This window comes from Carassius auratus, chromosome 28 (genome assembly GCF_003368295.1).
Source record: "Carassius auratus strain Wakin chromosome 28, ASM336829v1, whole genome shotgun sequence".
In the NCBI taxonomy this organism is placed as follows: domain Eukaryota; kingdom Metazoa; phylum Chordata; class Actinopteri; order Cypriniformes; family Cyprinidae; genus Carassius; species Carassius auratus.
Genome location: NC_039270.1, coordinates 13,199,524 through 13,221,125, shown reverse-complemented (window position 1 = coordinate 13,221,125; position 21,602 = coordinate 13,199,524). Strand labels below are relative to the sequence as shown.

The following is a 21,602-nucleotide window of genomic DNA, read 5'->3' as shown; positions in this document are numbered from 1 at the left end:
TGCCACATGGACTATTTTAACAATGTCCGTACTATGTTTCTGGGCCTTGAACGTTTCCGTTACATTACTGTCTATACAGGGTAAGAAAGCTCTCGGATTTCATCAAAAACATCTTAATTTGTGTTCTGAAGCTGAACAAAGGTCTTACAGGTTTGGAACGACATGAGTAAACTAAAACAATTGAAAATCTCTTAATGAGCTAAAATAATGCTGACATGAAAAAAACCCCAGCTTATTTCAGGTAGCTGCTAAGGCTATATATATTTATATATAAATACATTTTAGCATACGTCAATCTCCCTCAAAAAAAAAAGGTCACATAAGTGTGTGTTTCCCACATTACCTGCCAGTATGGCTTTGTGTGCCTGGAACTCCTGCCCGGCGACACACAGCGAGCAGTCCGTGAATCTGGAATGTTCCCACAGTCCGCCCAGTTCATCCGCCAGCCGACAGTCAGGAACCTTCACCATGTTCATGGTGTTCTGACCCGAGATGTTCACAGAGTCCTGCACCACACTCACCTAAACACAAACAAAATGAAAACCAAATCAGTGCTGGGCATTTAAAAACGAGTGAAATATTGTGTAAAATTAAAAATAATAAAATAGAAGCACATTTGTGTTGCTATATTATTATTAAATTACATTTGGATTATCTCATCCATTAGCCACCCTGCTTATTAAAACACACACACACACACACACACACACACACAATCCCAACACTATTTTAAAGGCACCAGATTCATGTGTGCTGGGTTAACTTATGTTTATTTTAAAGACACATTTAAGGACATCCATATGTCCGCCAATATGATAGATCCCCGATTCCAGTGGCTCAGGGGGGACACTACAACGACTGTTCAACAAGGGCAGCCGTCTAGTTATCTCTTAATTTACACAAATTGCCTCAATTTGTTACTGGTCTCTGTGTGTGTGAGCTTGTGTAAGTGTGTGTGGTGGGCCACCATGCTGACTTAGCCACCTGTTCCCGCAGACATAAGCAGGTTCATTTATCTCACTCCAGGAGTCACACACACACACACACACACACACACACACGCTGAAATGCCACAGGTTCTCACACCAAGTTAATTGCCATATAAGGCACATTTCTTTAATGAGCAAACTCCACACAGACAAAGGGTGTTTCAAAACCTTGTGAGCTGCCCATTACAGCATCATGAGACTGTGATGAAGTACTGAACATTGACTTCAGATTTGAAAAGTCTGTAAATCTAATGCAAGAAAACTGGATATTTCTCTGCAGTATGATCCCAATAATGCTCAGAGGGGAAGAGTTTGAGGTAAAATCAGGGATTATGAGCCGACAAGAGTGAAATGACAAGAAAGAAAAGTAAAAAGGAGTGAGAATGAGACTGAGATGGATAGAGATGGAGGAGAGCGAGTATGACACACAGGAAGAGGGTAAAAGAGCACCACAAACAGGAAATTAAATGTCAAGGACCCTTGTATGTTCTTAATGGAGGAGCAGACTTTCCCCTGAAGGAAAACAGGGAAGACTGCAGACGAGAAGGAGAGGGACAAACAAGGAAAGAGGACGAGAAAACAAGCAAGGTAAGGACAGGATACATACACACACACACACACACACACACACACTTTTCATCCTTCCTGCTGTGCATAAAACTAACAAGCTGTTATGGGCATTACAACACATAAATTCTTCACAAAAACACTGCAATACCAGCAAAACGACAAACAACCACCAAAACACCTGCACTAACATAACAACCATTAAAACATCTGAATTAAGGATACAAAACCCTTTCCCATTAAGCAGCATTCTATTGCTGTCACGATTTCTTGATTCAATTTTAGTACTCAATTTAAATAAAAGCGCTTGATTGCATTTTATTTGTGTCGAGTACAGGGCAAAATAACGGAAGTGGCACATTCCACGGATGAGAATCTAAGAAACGCATTACACTGTTTTCCAAGGCTGCGTGATATAATAAGCCACTTAAAAATCATTAAAGCATAATGCTATTGCAAAATCACAAATGCTGCGATTCAATTAAATCAATTCAAAATAAAACTTTAAACCCTCGCTCTGAGTTTACACATTTTGATGAACACATTCATGAAATTAGAGCAGGCTGTAGCATTTATGTCATTAAGAAAAAAATGGCCAAATATTGAAGAATACTTTAATAGTCAAATTTAAACAAGGATTCGTTTGGACAGTAAAATGTATATAGATTAAAAAAAAAATCTGCAGCCCATTTGTTATAATGCGTTATGTACATTAACGCGTTTGTTTATAATACATTATGTATGTTTGCCTTACTGCTTTTATTTATGTATGTTGAGTAATTTTAAAGGCTACTTTTCATGTAGGTCTATTTATAAAAAATAAAAATACCAAAATTTACCAAAATAATTGTTAGTGACAACCCTACAGTATACATAGAGCTTCTGTAAAAATACAATATAATTATATTTATTCATTTCAAATTAATATGAAGCCTTTTTGATCCGGTTTCATATTAATTTGATAATGTTGTAATGTCATATTCATAAATAACATGGCCCAAATCTTATGATTATTACTGAAGATTCAAGAGTTAAACATTATTGAAGATTTTTATTAGGGATGCGCCGAATGTCAGGCAACTGAAATTATTCAGTCGAAAATGAAAAAAAAATAAAATAAAATAAAAAAGCTATTATTTCACGGTTTGGTCGAATAAGAGAAAAGACAGAATAAATTGTACCGCACAATGATGTGATATGATCATGTGATCTCAGCAGTGAAAGCGAGAGACCGTTTAGTACCGAATCGCACGTCTCCGATGAGAAGAGGAAGAGGTGGCGGTTGCTGGTTACTGTTTGATGACTGAAATGGCAAAATGGCCTCAAACAATTAGTAAATAAACTGCAGATTGTATTCAATCAGTCAATGTATTCAAACAGTGCTGCACAAGCTTGCAGCGCTATCTGCTAAGTCCAAAGCACAAGGAAATACATTTTTATGCATTTAAAAATAAATAAATAAATGAGACCATGATAATAATAATTACAACAGCTGTATTATTACATTTATTATAATACTCACACAGTGTTCAAATTGGGATCTGTAATATTTTCTCTTCTGCTGGTCAAGGATGCATTTATGTGTAGACAACTGATTCAAGAAGGGGGTCTCGAAAGTGGGCAAAAAATATTATTGGCTATAACTTATTAATATTAAGTTAAATTGTGCTTTGTTGTTATAGTGTCTGCTTGAATGTAAAAAATGTTCAGTGTTAAGGTTCTTTATTCAAAGCTAGACAAAACAGTAAAAGGTACATTTTGCATATTTAATTTATGCAAAGGTGAATAAAAAACTGGCAGACTATATGGGGGGAAAAAAAAAAACATGTTTGGTATTCGTCTTTCGGCCCAGTGTTTCATTTCGTTTGGCTTCAGCCAATAATTTTCATTTCGGTGCATCCCTAATTTTTATTAATAAGGCATATGGTGAAAATGAACAGGACATATATCTCCTAAGTCTTAAGCCTGCTGAATAAGTCACTGGAGTTCTGTCTATCTGTCTGCTTACAAACACGAGACTTTATCTTCAGCCCCAGAAATAGGATGGATCACTACTTTAAAGTCAAGCACATCACTTTAATGAGCAGTGCGAGATGGGCACTAGAGCAGCTCTGTGCTGTCTGGACTCAAGTATGACTGAACTGTTCACTGGGTGCAAATCTAAACAGCAACTAATGAGGGAGGAGGGTGTAAACTAGTGTGTGTATGCTACTCTTCCACTGAACTGGATTAATGAACATACGACACACACACTCAAACTCGCTGAGTGAAACCCATGTGCGGACATCACTCACTCATCAGTGGCATGCAAAACAGAAAATGAAGAGACAAGATGAAAAAAAAAAAAACAGGGCAGGTGACTATAATTCAATAATTCAACAATAATTCCAGGTGACTTCCTGCATCTATAAATACACACTTCAGGACAGCGGCAGTCCTGACTAGAGCTGCATCAGGCTCATGCTAATGAGCTTGTCCAGGTCATAATGAATTCATTGATTAATCAAACCAAGCAGTGCGTAATTTACACACACTTTAATTAGAGAGTTACCACACAGTATCTTCTCACTTCAACTCTTGATAACAAACACTCCTCCGCTGCACACCAATGAAAGAGACAATTAAGCGCAGAATTTCCCACTCCTGGACACCATAAACATAGCTCTCAAATAAATTACACAGACAGATATAACACAGATGGGTTTGAGTCGGTCAGTATTACATGTATATCTGATGTCAAAACTATGTGGCCAGTGGCCAGTTGTATTCATTTTATCTTTAAAAAAAAAAAAAAAAAAAAAAGTGACAAACCGAGGCCAGTTTAATTTGTAAGCAGCTGTGCGTTTGTGTAAGAGAGCTGGTGTTTATACAGTCATTCGGTTTCAGACTACACATACGCTTTTACACGCATCATTTCTACTCAAGCTGTTCAAGTCTGGCCCTGACCGCCGAACTCTCTTTTTCTCCTTCACCTGATCTTATTCCTCTCTTTCCCTCCTCCTGACACCAGCATCTGCCTCTCGTCTCACTGAACTGTCTGCGATTATGTATGCGTGTGCGCGGACTCGTCTGGAGAGACACTACCGACCTCATACATCCGTGACAAGGGATTCCTGACTTTGAAAACACCCTTTGTAGAGATGCACGCACAACACTGAGGGAAAGATTAATGTATTTTGAGGATCACACCGCATCAGTTTGGTCGCATATAGTGTCAATGTTCACAGGCAAACATTCAAATGTTAAATACTAATGTATTCAAATCCTCTTTCACTTTCATTAGGGTAACATGGTTTAGCACTTATTCCCCTCCCTCTCCTTCCCTCCATCATATTCTCCTGACCGCTGAGCCCTCTGTGTTTTGAGGGTGAAGAGGAACAAAGCAGATGCTGCAGGTACAGAACATTCCTCTTAAAGTAACAGTTCACCCAAAAAAAGAAAATGAGCACCATTTCCTTCCTTCATGCTACACCCAAACCTCTGGAACACACAATTCGATCCAAATTTGTGTGTTAATAAAAAAAATAAAAAAAAAATAAAAACAATGTCAGCACTTAAGTTGCTTCTACTATTAATATTATTATGATTTTTTTTTCGTTAATCAAAAATAATACTTTTTTTCGCCCCTTTTAACTTATTGTATTACATATGCTATCCAACTATTTGATAAGAGTTGTTTATAATTTTTGTATTCAGAATATTTGGTCAAGTATGCATTAAATATATGTTTATCTTTACGGTTATCAAATGTGAATGTTACAAAAGATTTCTATTAAAAAAAAATATTTAAAGACAAAAAAAATGTATCATGACCAAATGTTTCCACAATAATATTAAACCGCACAACTGCTTCCAACACTGATAAATCAGCATATTAGAATGATTTCTGAAGCTTTATATGACACTGAAGACTTGAGCAATGAGGCTGAAAAAAACTTGTTTTACTATCACAAAAATAAATTCCATTACTTAATTGCATTGAAATAGAAAACTTATTTTAAATTGTAATAACTGTCCACATTATTACCGTCTTATTGTCTTTTTCCATTAAACAAATGCTGCCCTGATGAGCATAAGAGGTGCTTCTTTTAAAATCGTGAAAAACAAAACAAAAAATTTGACTCCAAACTTTTGAAAGGTGACATTTTGAAGAACTGTACTGTATTCGGTCTTTTTGATGCAACAAATGGAGACTTCAAACTTCAAAAATGATTCAAGAGCTCCATGAATGCATGTGGGAGAGTAAATAATTTTCATTTTTCAGTAAACTATTCCTTCAACTTGCTACCATTCCTAAACTTGTGTTTAGTGTGTGTGTGTGTGTGTGTGTGTGTGTACATCCATATCAGCAGCAGATGCTGCAGCCGTAGTGGATCTCAGAGATATCAGTGTGGCATATGGCTGTACTGAGTGAAAGATGGCTGCTGTCAGATGGAGAGAGAGAAGTGTAGAGCTCATTTATTTACTATGAGCAATCTACCTGCTGGAGGACGGAGGTGGAGTGAGGGAGCGAAGCAGAGGTGAGAAAGAAAAAGAAAGAGAAACAAGTACAGGTGAAGGAGAGAAGACCTGAGAGAGAGCATATACAGAGAAAAACATTATAGAAAGAGAAATGGAACGAGAAAAGGTGGGTCGAACAAGACAAAATAGCAACAAGTGTCTACGAATCATTAGCTAAAACTGACGTGTCGTTAGTCTGATTTCATCAATCTTTCAAATACAGAGAAAAGTAACCAGAATTAGTATTAGACATCCTCTTTCTTCAAAATCCTTCCATCTCACTGGCCACAATGACACCAAGTATTCCACCTCTAATGGGACCCCTATCCTCATTAAAAACAGGAGAGAAAGAGAGGGGGGGGGAGAGAGAGAGGGAAAAGTATGCTCAGGCCTTACTTAAGGAGCTAACACCTATAAAAATAAAAAAAATCCGAACAGAGGACAGAGAAACAGAGAAGCACCTCAAATGTAGGAAAAAAAAGAGAGAGAGAATGGAATTGTGGGAGGAAAACTGAGTTAAGAATGGTGCAAGAAGGAAGAAAGGAGGAGGCAATGCTGAAGTTCTGGGAAATAATAATGAGACACAGGAAGAGAGCAGAGAGGAGGAGGAGAGAGGAAAGAGTTTGTCCATCTTCATTAGATGTGTAAAACTACATATTTTCAAGACTAATTAGTCTTAAGGAAACAATATATAATTAAGTTGCCATCAGGTTCACCTGACCCCTATTAGACATGTTTCTTTGGGAGTGTTTACATAAGGCACTTTCTTGTGTTCAAAAACAGCCAGACGGAGCACAGCAGAATAAAACGGGACCTTCAAACTTTCTTTTTATTGTTTTTAACAGCATCTAAACAAAAGTTGTAGCAATACACTCAAAAAAACAGTGTGAGGCATGAAGCAACAACTGAAAGCATCCATCTGAACGTCTATGACTATAGTACAATGGTTCAACGCGGGTGGTTTTAGGGAGAGGCTTTGTTAAAAAACAATGCGATTCTGGGGTCTTGTAATCTTTAACCGTTATAGCTAAAATCACATGTATTCAACAAGAACGCCCATGATCAGTCATATATTTACTTTTTATTTTTCAAATAAAAGTACTTTCCCTACTTACACTACCATTCAAGTTTGAGGTCAGTAAGATAATTTAAACTTTTATTTAGTATCGATAGATTACGGTCACTTTTTATGGATCACTGTGTTTTCTTTTTTACCTTTTGCAAAAAAAAAAAAATATATCCATTTCCACAAAAAGATTTAGAAGCTTTCAACAATTATAACAATAAGCATCACACATCAGCCAATTAGAATGATTTCTGAAAGATCACGTGACCTTAAAGACTAGAACAATGGCTGCTAAAAAATTTAGCTTTTTCATCGCCGGAATAAATGCATTTTAAATTCAACTAAAAATGATAATGAGATTTCACAACAAAACGGTTTTGTTTGATCAAATAAATGCAACCTTGCTGAGCATAGGAGACATAACTTTCAAATACAAAAAAGAAAAGCTTACAGACTCCAAACTTTTGGAAAGTAGTATATTTAAACCTACGAAAGGAAGTGCAGCATATGATTGGTCGTGCATCACTTACCTCACAGAAGAGTGTCAATTTGTCATCAGGCAGCAGTCCGTTGGCCTCATCCAGGAGGAAGTCTCGCCTTATGAACTTCTTGAACCCCCAGTCTTTTCCTTGTACGAAGCGATAAGCCCGCTGGCTCTCTGCACAAAAATAAAAATAAAACATATTGGCACAAAATTGATTAGGTGGACACGGAACACCGGCCTTGCTCCAGCTCTCTGTAATGGCAAGACCTATTAACAAAAACCCATCGAAATAACTTTCACAATGCACTTTAATTCAGTCTCCGTATTACAGTGAGGCAAAAACAATCTATGCAAGGAATCTCACACATATCTCAGACTAATCTGAATCCAAATACTCCTTAAGAAGCTTTTCTGCCTATCTGGCAAGGTCTATAATCTTGCTCTCCATTAATTTCTGCATTATAACCAGTCTGATAATTCTGTGATTTTTCCCTCTCCTGCGGTTTCTCTGAAAGCACCTTAAACCTACATGAATGCATTTGTTTTTTTATAGCTACTACCATGTCCAAATCTTCACTCCATCTTGACTGCAGACGTTTCAGCAGGATCAGGTTCATCTCAATTTCACATTAGCATTAAAAGACATAGGAACAAAAAAAAGAGGCAGAATAAGAGAAGAGAAAAGAAAAAGAGGAAGTAAAAGGAACAAGAATAAGAAGGGAAGACTCCACAAAAGGAGGAAAAAGAATAAGACAAGAGCAACAGCCGAAAAGAAGGAACGACAAGAGAAGGATGATGAGCAAGAATACAAGAGTACAAAAAGAGTAAAGCTAAATCAAGACGTGTCGACAAAATCCTACAGGAGGATTTCTCCTTAGTCACTACTTTCATACACCAAAGAGGAGAGAAGAGAAATACATGACAGGAAGTGGGGAAGAGCAAAAAAAAGGAGAGATGAATAGATTCCTTTGTGCTTCTGTTGCATTGTGGGTATGTGTGACAAGCACACTCTATCAAGTGTGACATCCTCTCTTCCTAAACGTTACACTTGTTCTGGTGAAGCATCTTCGCTCTTTTCTCTGTCGGTCGAGCGCAGCTGGGGCTCAAGTCATTGGCGGTTAATCTGCTTCTGTTTGTTTGTGTGTGTGCAGGTGTTTTAACATGGTGTGAAATGGCTGTGTGTTCACAGCTCAACTGTGACAGTCATACAGATCTGCACTGGAAGGACAACCGAAGACATGCTTTAGGAAGATCCTGGTCTCCCTTCAAATCAGAAGTTAAGCCACAGCAACGTTCCAATAACTGCTGCTGCAGGTATCCAATAGCAGAAAGGACAACACAATGCCAATTACTACACTTACTATTTTTAACACATAGGGAAAACCCCCATTTTAAGAAAATAACTTTTTTTGAAATCTGACATTTAAGCACATATCCACTCTAGATTCAATTTAAACAGATGTTACAATGCATATCATAAATGTATTTTAGATGTATTAACGCATTGAAAATTTTACATTCACATATTTTACAATAATGAGAATTGGGGGATGAGGACAGTTGCGAAGTGTGCTTAACCACCACCCAAGTAAAAATATGAACTTACTTTGTGGCCTAGCATCACTTCATTTTCGTTAAATTAAATTAAAACAAATTGTAAATGTTGTCTTTTAGGAAAACAGACACACCTTAGAGATTTACACAGCGATGGGACAAGAGAATACAGACCAATTTTTATCTTTAGGGCTTATACAATATGTCCCCTATGCATGTGTGAATCTCATGTAGACCTATTGTTTAAATCAAATGTATGCTTTAAAACTAGAGTAATCATAACAGGTTTCATCCATAGTGTCTCCGTTAAACATCTGCGTAGCTCTAAATTGTGTCTTTGATGAAAGTATTAATACAATAAAAATTCCAATACTGACATTCAAAGGCACAACAATACATTTGTCTCTTATTCCATGGATTTTACTCGTTTCACTTGTTACCAGTGTTTTTCTGCCACCACATTGAGCGCCCAGCTGTAAGTGACGTAATCGTGACGTCTGTTCTAAACTGGTGTATAGTGCAATTGAATGAGTCATACATAAATAATACATCTCGAAACGGTCAAGTATTGGCCAATTTATTGGTTAAGTTCTGCCTCTGCTGAGGTACTGCTTGCAATTGGACTGCCCGTATGGCTCATGAGTTGTGATGTCTCAAATTGGACAAGAAAAGAGTGTTCACAGATGGCATGGTTTGATTCAGCTGCTTTGGAGAAGATGCTGATGGACCGGTGGGTAATTAACCCTCCCAGAATCAAGAACTCCTCAGTAAATCAAGTTACTCACCTATTAGATGGGAGAAGCAGGATTTCAAAACAATTTTTCAATCCCCACACCATACGGGCTTGAACATAATACAGGTGAGAGCTACTTTGCTGGTCACATGAAGACAAAAAAGTGCCAAAAACGATGCCATTTCACACATTTATGCATGTCCAAAGAATCATAAACAGTTTACGACACATAGTGGAAGACTGACAGAGGGGGAAGGGTTTGGAAAGAAAGAGTGACAGAGACACTGATTGGTCTCTCGATGAGGTCTTGGGTCAGATCAGGGCAGTGGCTAAATTTGTTCTCTCATCGGGGACGTCTAGCAACTAACCAACTGCAGTAGGGTAGGGCAGTAAGTTCCTGTTGGCATCCAACCAGGGTCAGGCCTCTGTAGACATGGATACGCAAGCAGAAAGGACGAGGAGTGTTTTAGGACATCTGACAGAATACAGCTCCAATAAAAAGGACTGGCAGATGGATTATGCATAGATGGAGAAGAGAGAGTTAAAGCACTGAAATAGCAGCCAGTGGCAATACATATTCAGGCCCCGACGCTGGGCTTTGGGCCACGGTGCCTAATGTCCTGGCACACAGAGAGAAAAAGAGAAGGTTGCTCGATTGCAAATGCACTAAGCATACACACACAGAAAGCCAGGGAGGTCGAAAGGCCAAGTTCTGTTTGCCCATACTTTAAAACACGTCTGTAAGTGAGCAAAACTAGATGAAATCCTGTGGGCATGCATCAATTGACCAAAGTTCAACAGCAAACCATTTTAATCCACAACACGCAATTTCAAACTCCTTGAGAAAGACATTGAGGGCGTCAAGTAGTCTCAGCCTCGGACGAAACACCTATTGACCACCCACAGATGACCTGATGCGCACTTCACACACACACATACACAAAGCAAATGTTGGCTGAAATAACCAGTTGGCTTGCACATACGCAATTTTCAGGTGTCAGGATACACAGGTTTTTCTGCCGGAGAAGATTTCCTCGTTGGATTTGCCAATGTTGGCGAGGACCATGGCATCTAGTCTTTGTACGATTTCCAAGAATTACACTCGAGCCACTAAGTAGCAAGCAAATTATATCTTTTAGCAGATGGTCTTTTTAGTTATATGGTCGCTTCCCGTCTATATGGGCGGATCTTGGACAGAATAAGCTGTAAAGTGGATAGATTTTACAAGAATAGACAAAAGTCTGGCTACATGACATTAAAAAGAAAAATACGGATAGAGATGTCACATTTTTCTGAACCACAACAACAACAAAAACATCCTCAACTTACACTCTGCCATTAAAAGAGAGTTCAGTTGCACAATGTCAGAACAATAATGTAAGTAAACTGACATTCTCAAAACAGCATCAACACAATCCCTCCAGTGTAAACACTATCCAATAATTCCTCTAACCTTGACTCTCCTGTACAAACATACAGAGAGCAAAACACCTTTAACTGCCTGATATGATAAACCGTCAGCTCTGATCGGCTCGTCTCGATTGAGTCTGCAAAAACGTCTGGTCTCTGGGCGGCTCCTGGCTGGAATAAGCTGCACTGTGGACCGCACTATGTTGTTAGTCAAACATCTGGTTACGTGAGAACACTGCAAAATACTGTTAAACTAAATACGATATATGAAAGCAACAAAAACAGAGAGAGTTTAATAGCAGGTTATGAAATTAACAGCTGCCACCAGCTGAACACTGATACTTTTAGCACAGATGTGGCGGGTGACTTGTACGACATCTCAAATTGACTTTTGACAGGAAATGTTGTTGCTTAGAAGCAACGACACGAACTTGAATATTACATGAAACAGACAAAAGCTATCAATGTGCATGTTGGACCTAAGCATATCACTATTAGCTTCAGCACATTGTTGAAAAAAGGTATTTATTATATTTTCTTTGAGTGTTTCCAAAAAGTGGTGTATACAAAGAGTACAGACTTCCTTTTAGGTCCACATACATAAAATAGGTCTTTGTGCATTTGTTTCCTATGCATTTGAATAAAAATGACACCCACAAATGTGGTTGACCAGCCAAAACATAATTTAAATCTTCATTCTTCTGTGGCTTTACAGTGAAACCGTCAGCATTATAAATGTTGATCTATGGGAGTATTAACAGCTATGGGCCACACGGGGCTCAGAGCAACAGCAGTAAAGCTCTGTTGTGTAAATATTCATCAAATGGTCAATAGCCAATAAAGCACATTCAGAATCAATATCTGTCAGCAGGCAGTCTCATCTGAATAACTATACACAGTACACAGTGAAAGGACCGTCAACTGAGTAGTTTATACACTACTCAACATCCATCCAGTCAACAACTGTGTGAACCTTTTGTAGGATATTGCATTTTAAATATCATTATGTAAAATCCAAATAAGCTTTACAGATATTTGTTGCTGAATCCCTGACAATTTTCAAGCGACACCTGAAAAATCAGCTCTTTCAACAACATTTGACTTCATTCTTAAAAAAAAAAAAAAAAAACACTTGCTTTATCTTTCCTTAATCCCTTCTGGTCTAGTTTGTAATCTAAACACTGTCTGAAACTTCGTATTAAGAGCACTTCCTGTGTTTATTTGTCTCTTTATGATGAATCGATTGTTGTATTCCTCAATTGTAATTCACTTTGGATAAAAGTGTCTGCTAAAGGAATAAATGTAAATGCATTGTTAAAGGTTTACTTAAGTTTTTGTATTATGCTCGTTCAAAAAAATATATTGTTTAGAGACTTGTTCCATTTCTGCTTGTCAAATGCCTGTGAAACTTCCCCAGTTGTGGATTCTTATATTCACACAAATATTTACATGTTCAGAAATTTCCTGGAAATAAAAGCAGTTTAATATGAGAGGACATACATACGAAAAAGTATTCTTTATATCATAGTCTATTCACTGCATACATTTGCACTTAAGATATATGATCTGAGTAAATGTTTTAATTTAGTAATCAGCATGATGCTCTTCAAAGGGTAATGTTTCATTCATTTATTCTGTTAGGTCCATGACATGCGGAGTCCCACAAGGGACAATTCTTGCACCGCTCGTTTAGCCTGTATATGATCCCAACTAAGTCAAATAATGAGAAAGAAGCAAATTGCCTATCACAGCTATGCTGATGATACCCAGATTTACTTAGCCTCATCTCCAAATGATTACAGCCCCATTGACTCCCTCTGCCAATGTATTGGTGAAATTAATAGTTGGGAGTGCCAGAACTTTCTTCAGTTAAACAAGGAAAAAACTGACATCATTGCATTTGGAAACAAAGATGAAGTGTTCAAGGTGAATACATACCTTGACTCTAGGGGTCAAACAACTAAAAGTAAAGTCAGGAATCTTAGGTGTGATTCTGGAGACAGATCTTAGTTTCAGTAGTCATGTCAAAGCAGTAACTAAATCAGCATACTATCATTTAAAAAACATCGCAAGAATTAGATGTTTTGTTTCCAGTCAAGACTTGGAAAAACTTGTTCATGCCTTTTTCACCAGCAGGGTGGACTATTATAATGGGCTCTTCACCGGCCTTCCCAAAAAGACAATTAGACAGCTGCAGCTCATCCAGAACGCTGCTGCCAGGATTCTGACTAGAACCAGAAAATCTGAGCATTTCACACCAGTCCTCCGGTCCTTACACTAGCTTCCAGTTACATTTAGGATTGATTTAAAAGTACTTTTACTCTTATTTATTTATATATATATATATATATATATATATATATATATATATATATATATATATATATATATATATATATATATATATATGTATGTATGTATGTATGTCACTTAATGAACTAGGACCGAAATTTGTTGCAGATTTGTTCAATGAATATAAATCTAACAGAGCACTCAGATCACTAGGATCGAGTCAGGTAAAAATACCAACCAAATACCATGTGCTATATAAATAAACTTGCTTTGCCTAGCCTACTGGGAGAGTTTAGCACTGCTAGTGTGTCTAGTGTCTTCAAGACAGATGATGAGAAGTTGCTTTTGTGGATTTCTTTACATCTACGCTATAAAGAGAATGTTTTGGGATTGTGCGTTTTGGAGCATCTCTGACTGCACGTGAGGTACTTCTTATATTTCTTCCTTGGGAGCTCTCATTATTAAGCAGCTGTGCAACATTACATTATTTTTGGAAATTTGATTCAAATAAAGATTCCTATGTTTCCACAACAAGCAGGCCCCTCGACATATGTCCCACACCCCAGTATCTACAAGCCATTTTAACAGACTACATAAACTCTGCTCTCCTGAAACTGGTTGTATACAGTATGTCTGTCAGACCTGATGATTGAACCTCAGAGTAGACCAGGTTCCTCAGCACCTCTATTTGTTCGTCGTCATGCCCATGACTGACTCCATAAACACAAGTCATGCTGCAGAGTCCCAGTGCCTTCTCACAGCCCTCTTAATTAAAGCACTTTACTTTGTTTTTATTTCACTTTCTCCACCTCCCCCCCCCCCTCGTTCATCTCGCTCTCCCTAAGGAGGAGGGCAGGATTAAATTGGATTCTAAATGATCCAGAACCGATAGAGCAATTTCTGCTGCCATATTTTCATCCTCCGTCCCGCTTTAAAAACTCTCCCCATCTCTGTACGGTGGCTGTCGGTGCTCCCACGTCCCCGGGGACGCCCCAAGCACGTCACCCCCTCCCTAATTCCGGAGGGGCACTAAATGGAGAGAACGTTGAGTGGAGAAAAGAGATGGAGGAGAGGGGGAGAGTGCGGGGCAAAACACAAGGAGCGCCTTCTCGCCCATTAAGGTGCAGAAAATGAGAAAATTGGAAAACGAGAGACGGGGTTGTTCAACCTCTCATCTCATCTCGCTGCCACAATCTGGCACCCTTTTCTCTTTCTTTCACTCCCGTTCCTCTGCCCATATGTGAGATTCTTCAAAAAGATGAGAGTGTGACTGCTGCTCACACCTCAGTTTCATCTCTCCAGGCCGTCTTTTGTGTAACATTAATACAGGCTTGTATAAAACCGCCTGAATCTGCGCAAGGACGAATCAGGGGCGGTTTACCAGCTTAATCCTACCTTGCCTAAAAATCACACAAGTTGAAAAACATTTGTTTCCAAAGCTAATGTTGTCCAGCACAATAGTTGAATAGTCTTGACATCCTTTCAAATATAATAGATGTGGATGAAGACTAGATCCATCATGGTCTAAAATGACAAAAAGCAGCATTTAAGTATCAAAATGTGGTGTGATATATGTCATGTCCTCTGCAGCCATTCGATAGCTTTGTGTAAGGAATAATACTCACATTTCATTAAAATCTTGACATTTGTCCCAGCTGTCCTTGGCAATTGATTCAGTTCACAAAAAAGGTAGGTTTAAAAAAAAACAAAAAAAAAGTCCAGTTCACATGTTTAACTCACTCAGTGATTAGTCACAGCATTTAACAGATAAACGGAAGGCAAGATTAGCTGTGAACTGCCTACATTTCAGTCACAAACCACCTGGAATATCGTACACGTCATATAGAGTCACTTTTATCATAAACTTTTGTTGCCTTTACAATTTGAAAACTACATTCCTCATTCATTGTAGATAGACAAAAAAAAAAAAGCAATCTGTACATTAAGAAAATAAAAAACCTTTAGGATTGAAATGAGGGGGAGTAAACGATGGCAGAATTTTCCATTTTGATTGAAATAATGAACTTTTGGACAGAGCAAAAACTGAGTAAAGTAGTTAATTCAAGTTTATTTGTAAAGCGCTTTTTACAATACAATCATTGCAAAGCAACTTTACGGGAAAATTACGTTTCTACAATATTTAGTAGTAAATTATCAGTGGTGAATGTCAGTTAATGTTCATAGGGCAGAAATGTACAGAAAAATCAATTAAAGACAATCAAACAGACGATGAACACTATTAAATGCAATTATTATATGATGCAATCAAACTAATAGCAAAGTTTGGTAGCTCTGTATATTGTTTCAGACTAAAGCTCCTAACAAAACACACATTTCTATTTCACCATTTCTTCTCTACATACAAATAAACTCCATAACCTTCAAAGCTACAAAGTTCACTGACCTAACACTCACATTCCCACACTCATATCATATGCACATTGATTTTTTCAATGTGGTATGTTTACATTTATAAATGTGCATTCACCAGATTTTAAAATCCACACCAGGATTTCATAAATATTTTTTTCCTATGAGAATAACAAAAACACCTTACAGAAACACATACACCCAACTATGAATATTATTTGAAAAAAAAAAAAAAACAGAAAAGCAAAATCAGGCATAAATTTGTTCCATCTGAGCGACTGTAATTCAGAGACGCTGAAAGCCAAACCCCCTGAAACCCACTTAAACCCATCAAACAGGACAGCCTGGAGGCCATCACCCCCAAAAAATCTCAATTAAAACCCTGCCGCCTGCCTCAAATTTAATATTACAAGGGGAAAAGTTCACATTGAATGTTATTACTTTCACAGAAAATAGCGCACCATTCACACATTCAGAGGAATGCCAGTCTGTGATTAACTTCGTTTCGCAGGTATCCGTGTCTGTAGGATCTACAGGTCCCTAAAGGGATCAAGAAATACTGAGCTAGTCTGCAAACACGCTCTCTGATTAAATAAATGTTTCATAAAATACTTATAGTGATGAGTATGTGGGAATGAAATTTGCCTCTGCTTATGCACAGGGTTTTTTTTTGTTAAGGAGATCGAATTATATACTAGACAAGAAGTGGAGAAAAACCACTGTAGGAGCAATTTATATCAACTAAAATGATACATAGTTATTTTGGCTTAAAACCTATTTAAATGGTTTATATATAAGAAATAATTAAATAGCTGAAATGAAGTGAGCTATCTTTAAGCTGCTAATTATTATTTTTTTTGAAAATGGTTGGACACAAGACAAAAGACAGCTTCTATAAGGAAGCTAATACCAACTATCCTACTGCTTCCTTCACCAAAAAAATACAAAAATAAAAATCTCACCCATAGCTTTGGTTTCTTCGCCCTTGGCGTTAAGGATGGAGAACTTGAACTTCGCCCGAACCTCGCTCTTAGGACAGCTGACCAGGAGCAGATAGAGCGACAGATAATCTTTACTCTCTTCATCCAGACCTTTAGGATTCACTCGCAAACACCTGCTCCAAAACAAAGAATATTACATCAGCAGTTACACTTTGTTTTAGTCTAAAAGTTTATATGAAAAAAAGAAAATAAACTTGAAATATTATGCAAATCCATGTGTGCTCCTCCCAGTCTTACCATTTTAGCTTGTCATTGGCTCCCGAGGAGAAGGTGGAGCTTTTGATGACCTCGCCCATCTCCTCCCGGCAGAAGCTGAAGTTGTTGATGGTCCACATATAGGAGAACTTAACCACTTTGATCTGGGCAAACACAAACACACAAGAAGATAACAGACAAGACACTTCATTCTTCCATTTATCCATCTACTTTTTTTTCCCCCCTTTCCTACATTAGATCCGCAAGTGTTGGCCAAGACATCAAAAAGCGACACATCAAAACCGCCTTTTATCTTAATGCGCTCTGACAACAAACAGGATGGGGAGAACAAGGAATAAAAAGACCTCAAACAAAAACACTGGGGGAGAAAGATGGCAAGATAAATGAAAGCATTAATGGAACATGTTTCACTAGTGGTGGGGATTCTGAGCACGCCGGAGGATCCTGAAGTCACACACACTCAAAACACAGAGAAGATAATGGCCATTACATATTTTTAGACAAACGGACACATACTCGGATCATTCAGGTGCATACAAAGATGCTTTCTCAAACAAATATAAGGTTTAATAATGCTTATATTATACGCATTATAATAATGTAATATAAGCATTATAGTAATATGCTTATATTATTATTGTTAAAAAAAACTCTTAACACTAGCTTGCTCTATTCTTTTTCTATTCTATCGGTTCTCTTTTTATTTATTATATAATTTAAAAGCCCTTGCTACGTATACTGCGTTTAAGCTAACTGAGACTTGTTATAGCACTTGTATATCATTGCTCTTTTGTTGTTTTTGATCGTTTCCACTGTCCTCATTTGTAAGACGCTTTGGATAAAAGCATCTGCTAAATGAATACATGTCATTTAAATGTAAATGCTTATATCAAATATTGGTAAAAGTTGTGTTTTGGATAAATGCTGGTCTTTTGAATTTACTTTCTATTCAAAGAATCTTTAAACAAATAACGTATTACAGTTTCTAAAATTTTAAAAAGCAGCACAAATGTTTTCAACGTAAGAAATGTTTCTTGAACACCAAATCAGCATATTACAATTTCTGAGGGATCACTTTGCCATCACAACAATATATTACTCTTTAAAATATATTTAAAAAATAAATAAATAAATAAAAAAACTTAAAAGAGAAAACCGTTATTATGTTTTTACTTTATTTTTGATCAAATAAATGCAGGCTTTGTGAGCATAACTTATTTAAAAATATATTTTAAAAAATTGTAGAAAAACTTCAGTGACTTTTAATGGTGTGTTTTGGTCCTTCAATGTATTTATTTTTTATTTTTATTTAAATATATATATTTTTAATGAAAAAGAGCAAGATTAACATACTTATAAACTATTCCTGTTGTGTTCCACAAAATGGAAGTCACATGGGGTTTTAAACAACACATAGGTTAATTACCACAAAATAGATTTTACCTTTAAAATGTTATTTCAAAACTACTTGTATAATTCTATTCAGCAGATAAAAAAGGATGCCATTCCCACATGGTCCCATTGATTGGCCATTTTTAGCATCAAACGAGACTTAATGTGTGTCTGGGACACCAGTGGTGCTCCGATCTGCACCTGGAAGATCTAGCTTCCTGCACAATTTAGTTCCAGTCTTGCTCTAACACACCTGCCAGTAATTTTCAAGTAAACCCATGAAGTTTGATTGGCTGGTTCAGGTGTGTTTGATCAGACATGGAACGAACTCTGAAGGTGGATCATCAGAATTGAGCACCCCTGTGGCAGAGTACACACAGGGATTCACAGAGTGACTAAGAACCCACTACCCCAACACACACACTCACACACACACACTCACCTGTGTGTAACACCAGCTTTCGGCCACAGGGCCGCTGGTCATTTCTGCAGGAGGCGGAGGACTCGGTACCCTGGACATCGCCAGTTTTGAACGTTGAGGGTGGGGTAGGCGGAGGGTCACTACGCCAGCCACCGCAGGATGTCCCAGAGAAAGTGCACACACGTGATTACTCACTCAAAGGCAGATAGTGCACACGCACACATGTGTACTTCACAGCCGCCGCCAGGATCCGGGCACACACTCGTGTTCAGCGTAACCCAGAGAACATCAACAGAATGCAAACAGAACCTTGATGTGTTCTTCAGTGAGTCGTCCAGTTCATTTGCTTTACAATCTGTAGTAGAGAAAAAGCAAAAACAGATTGAGAATTTATTTCAAACAGCTTTAAACTTCATTCTTCTAAATAATTTAAATAAAATGAATTAAAACAATTTTACTAGTAGTAGTATTAGGGCTGGGCGAAATGGGCGAAAATCTCAGATTTTATTTTTTTTAATTCGATTTCCGATTTTTTTTCGATTTTCCCCCCTACTTAAGGAAAGCAATAGGTACAAACGGCAGACAACTTAAAGCAAATTTAGCTTTTATTTAAATCAAAAAGCAAGACAAATGTAACCCCCATTTTCATATTCGGCTGGATGTCTCTGTTTCAGGTGTTGGAATAGGTTTGTGGTGCTGCTGCCTTTGACTGCGATGGGCTTTAGGCAAATGTTGCAGTGTGGGGTCTCTTGCTCCACGTCTGTCACAGCAAACCCATACCAGTTCCAAACAACAGATGATTTTATTCCTTTCTTGGGAACAAACTTCCAACTCTCACCGGTAGCCATGTTGTCGCTTGCTGTTTCTTGTGTGCTATGATGTTGTTGTTGTCGCTTGCCATACTGCCATGTGAAACTAATGCTACGGAAGCTCCAGGGATCCAAAATGCGCCATTACACAAAAACTCGATTTACTTATTTTTTAAATCGCCTGTAACAAAAAATTCAAATTAATTAATTCAATAGATTTTTCGCCCAGGCCTAAATAGTATTAGATTGTCTTAGTTCATGTACAACAATTAATAATTCAATATATTAAAAAAATCATTATTTTATTAGAAAACCATATATTTCTACAAGAGGTAGACCGATATTGTATTTTATGATACCGATAGCTAGGTTGGACAACACTGGCCAATACCAATAAATTAACCGATAGTTTTTAAAATGGATACGGAATAGAAAATAAAATCTAGTCAACAAATGAATCACTTAGTAATTATATGAAAACATTCACCACAGTATACTGTGTACACACCATTTCATAGTCTATGTTTTAAATCGCCTCTGAATTGCTCTGTGCAGCGAGCAGTATCACGTGTCTAAATAAAATTGCACATGCTATCATTGAATTCCTCCTCTAGGCCGGTCTCGTGCTGTAAAACAAAGACTATAGGGACTTTTATGTATAAAGAGGACCTTCTCAGCTGCTCCAGCAGTGGACCCAACCAGGAAAAACTCTCATCATGGATTTTTACTGATAACCAATAGTTTCACCACTCAACTATCGGTGCCGATTAATCGGCAAAACAGATACATCAGTCGACCTCTAATTTCTAAATTATTAAAATAATAATAATGTTTTAAAGTCATTGTGAGTGAAGTGACCAGATAATGCTTACTAGGGCTGGGCGATATATCTAACGATATGATCATGTGCATCTAGTCAGTTAATCTGGTTCCGTGATTAGTGCTAAATCGCATCTGCGATAATGAATGCGATACTGCGTAGCTTGTCAGACCAAACCAAAAAAAAAAGCCTCAGATGATTTTGTACAAATGGCAAAAAAGGTTTACAGTTTTCTACAACATATGTTTTGTTGATATCTGGTTCAGCACGTCTACATTTGCCACTGGTGTCAGAGTAAAAGCCAGACCTCTGAAGACTCCGGAGCACCATCAGCAACTACAGTGAGTTTAAATCAGTCAAAGCTACATGTTTATAATGCTGGAGGAAAACACAATTTCTTCTTTTCCCCTTGTGTGAAACAGCCATCCCTCTCTTTTCCAGGAGAAAAGTGCATTCATCATTCTATTGGCTCTCTTGTTCATTTCCCCTCAAACATCTGAACCTTAAACCTTTTCAATCTTTTTTCTTCAGACCAAAAATAAATAAGTAAATAAAACCAATCCTCGGGACTAATCCTTATTTTTCCTCTCACCGCTGCTAATTAAGGCACTTTAATCGTTAGCCGGATACACCCTAGCCATTAATGAACTGACCAGAAACACCAAACTAGCCACTTATCTAACAGCACAGCAAGTCATTAATAGGGCTAATTAAAGGATGTAAAAACAGTCTAAGGCAAGCTCATGACTGATAACCAATTAAAGCTGAAAAGCTAATTTCTCGCTCCATGAATGACATTTATAAATGTTTAAAGAACACATGGTCAAAGGCCCTCACAGTCATGAGCTAGGCAGAAACGTCTTTATTAAAATAAGTCACTTATAGGTAGCTTTTTTTAATTTACTTCACAGAACAGCAAGATTTTCGGCGGTCAGATCACAAAGTTATGAAGAGTTGAACATTTCCCAGACACGGTGA

The 21,602-nt window shown here is 37.5% G+C and overlaps 1 protein-coding gene across 1 annotated transcript in view; it reads right to left on the bottom strand.

Annotated features, from left to right (window-relative positions):
- Window positions 1–21,602, bottom strand: part of spop (speckle type BTB/POZ protein) — a 70,590-nt gene that overhangs the window by 11,030 nt on the left and 37,958 nt on the right. The window contains exons 3-7 of the mRNA XM_026207903.1: window positions 19,017–19,350; window positions 17,204–17,325; window positions 16,928–17,079; window positions 7,653–7,780; window positions 344–521 (exon numbers count right to left, since the gene is read on the bottom strand). Of these exons, the coding sequence (XP_026063688.1) occupies window positions 344–521; window positions 7,653–7,780; window positions 16,928–17,079; window positions 17,204–17,325; window positions 19,017–19,094 (658 nt within the window). The 5' untranslated portion in view covers window positions 19,095–19,350. The remainder of the gene's footprint in view (window positions 1–343; window positions 522–7,652; window positions 7,781–16,927; window positions 17,080–17,203; window positions 17,326–19,016; window positions 19,351–21,602) is intronic.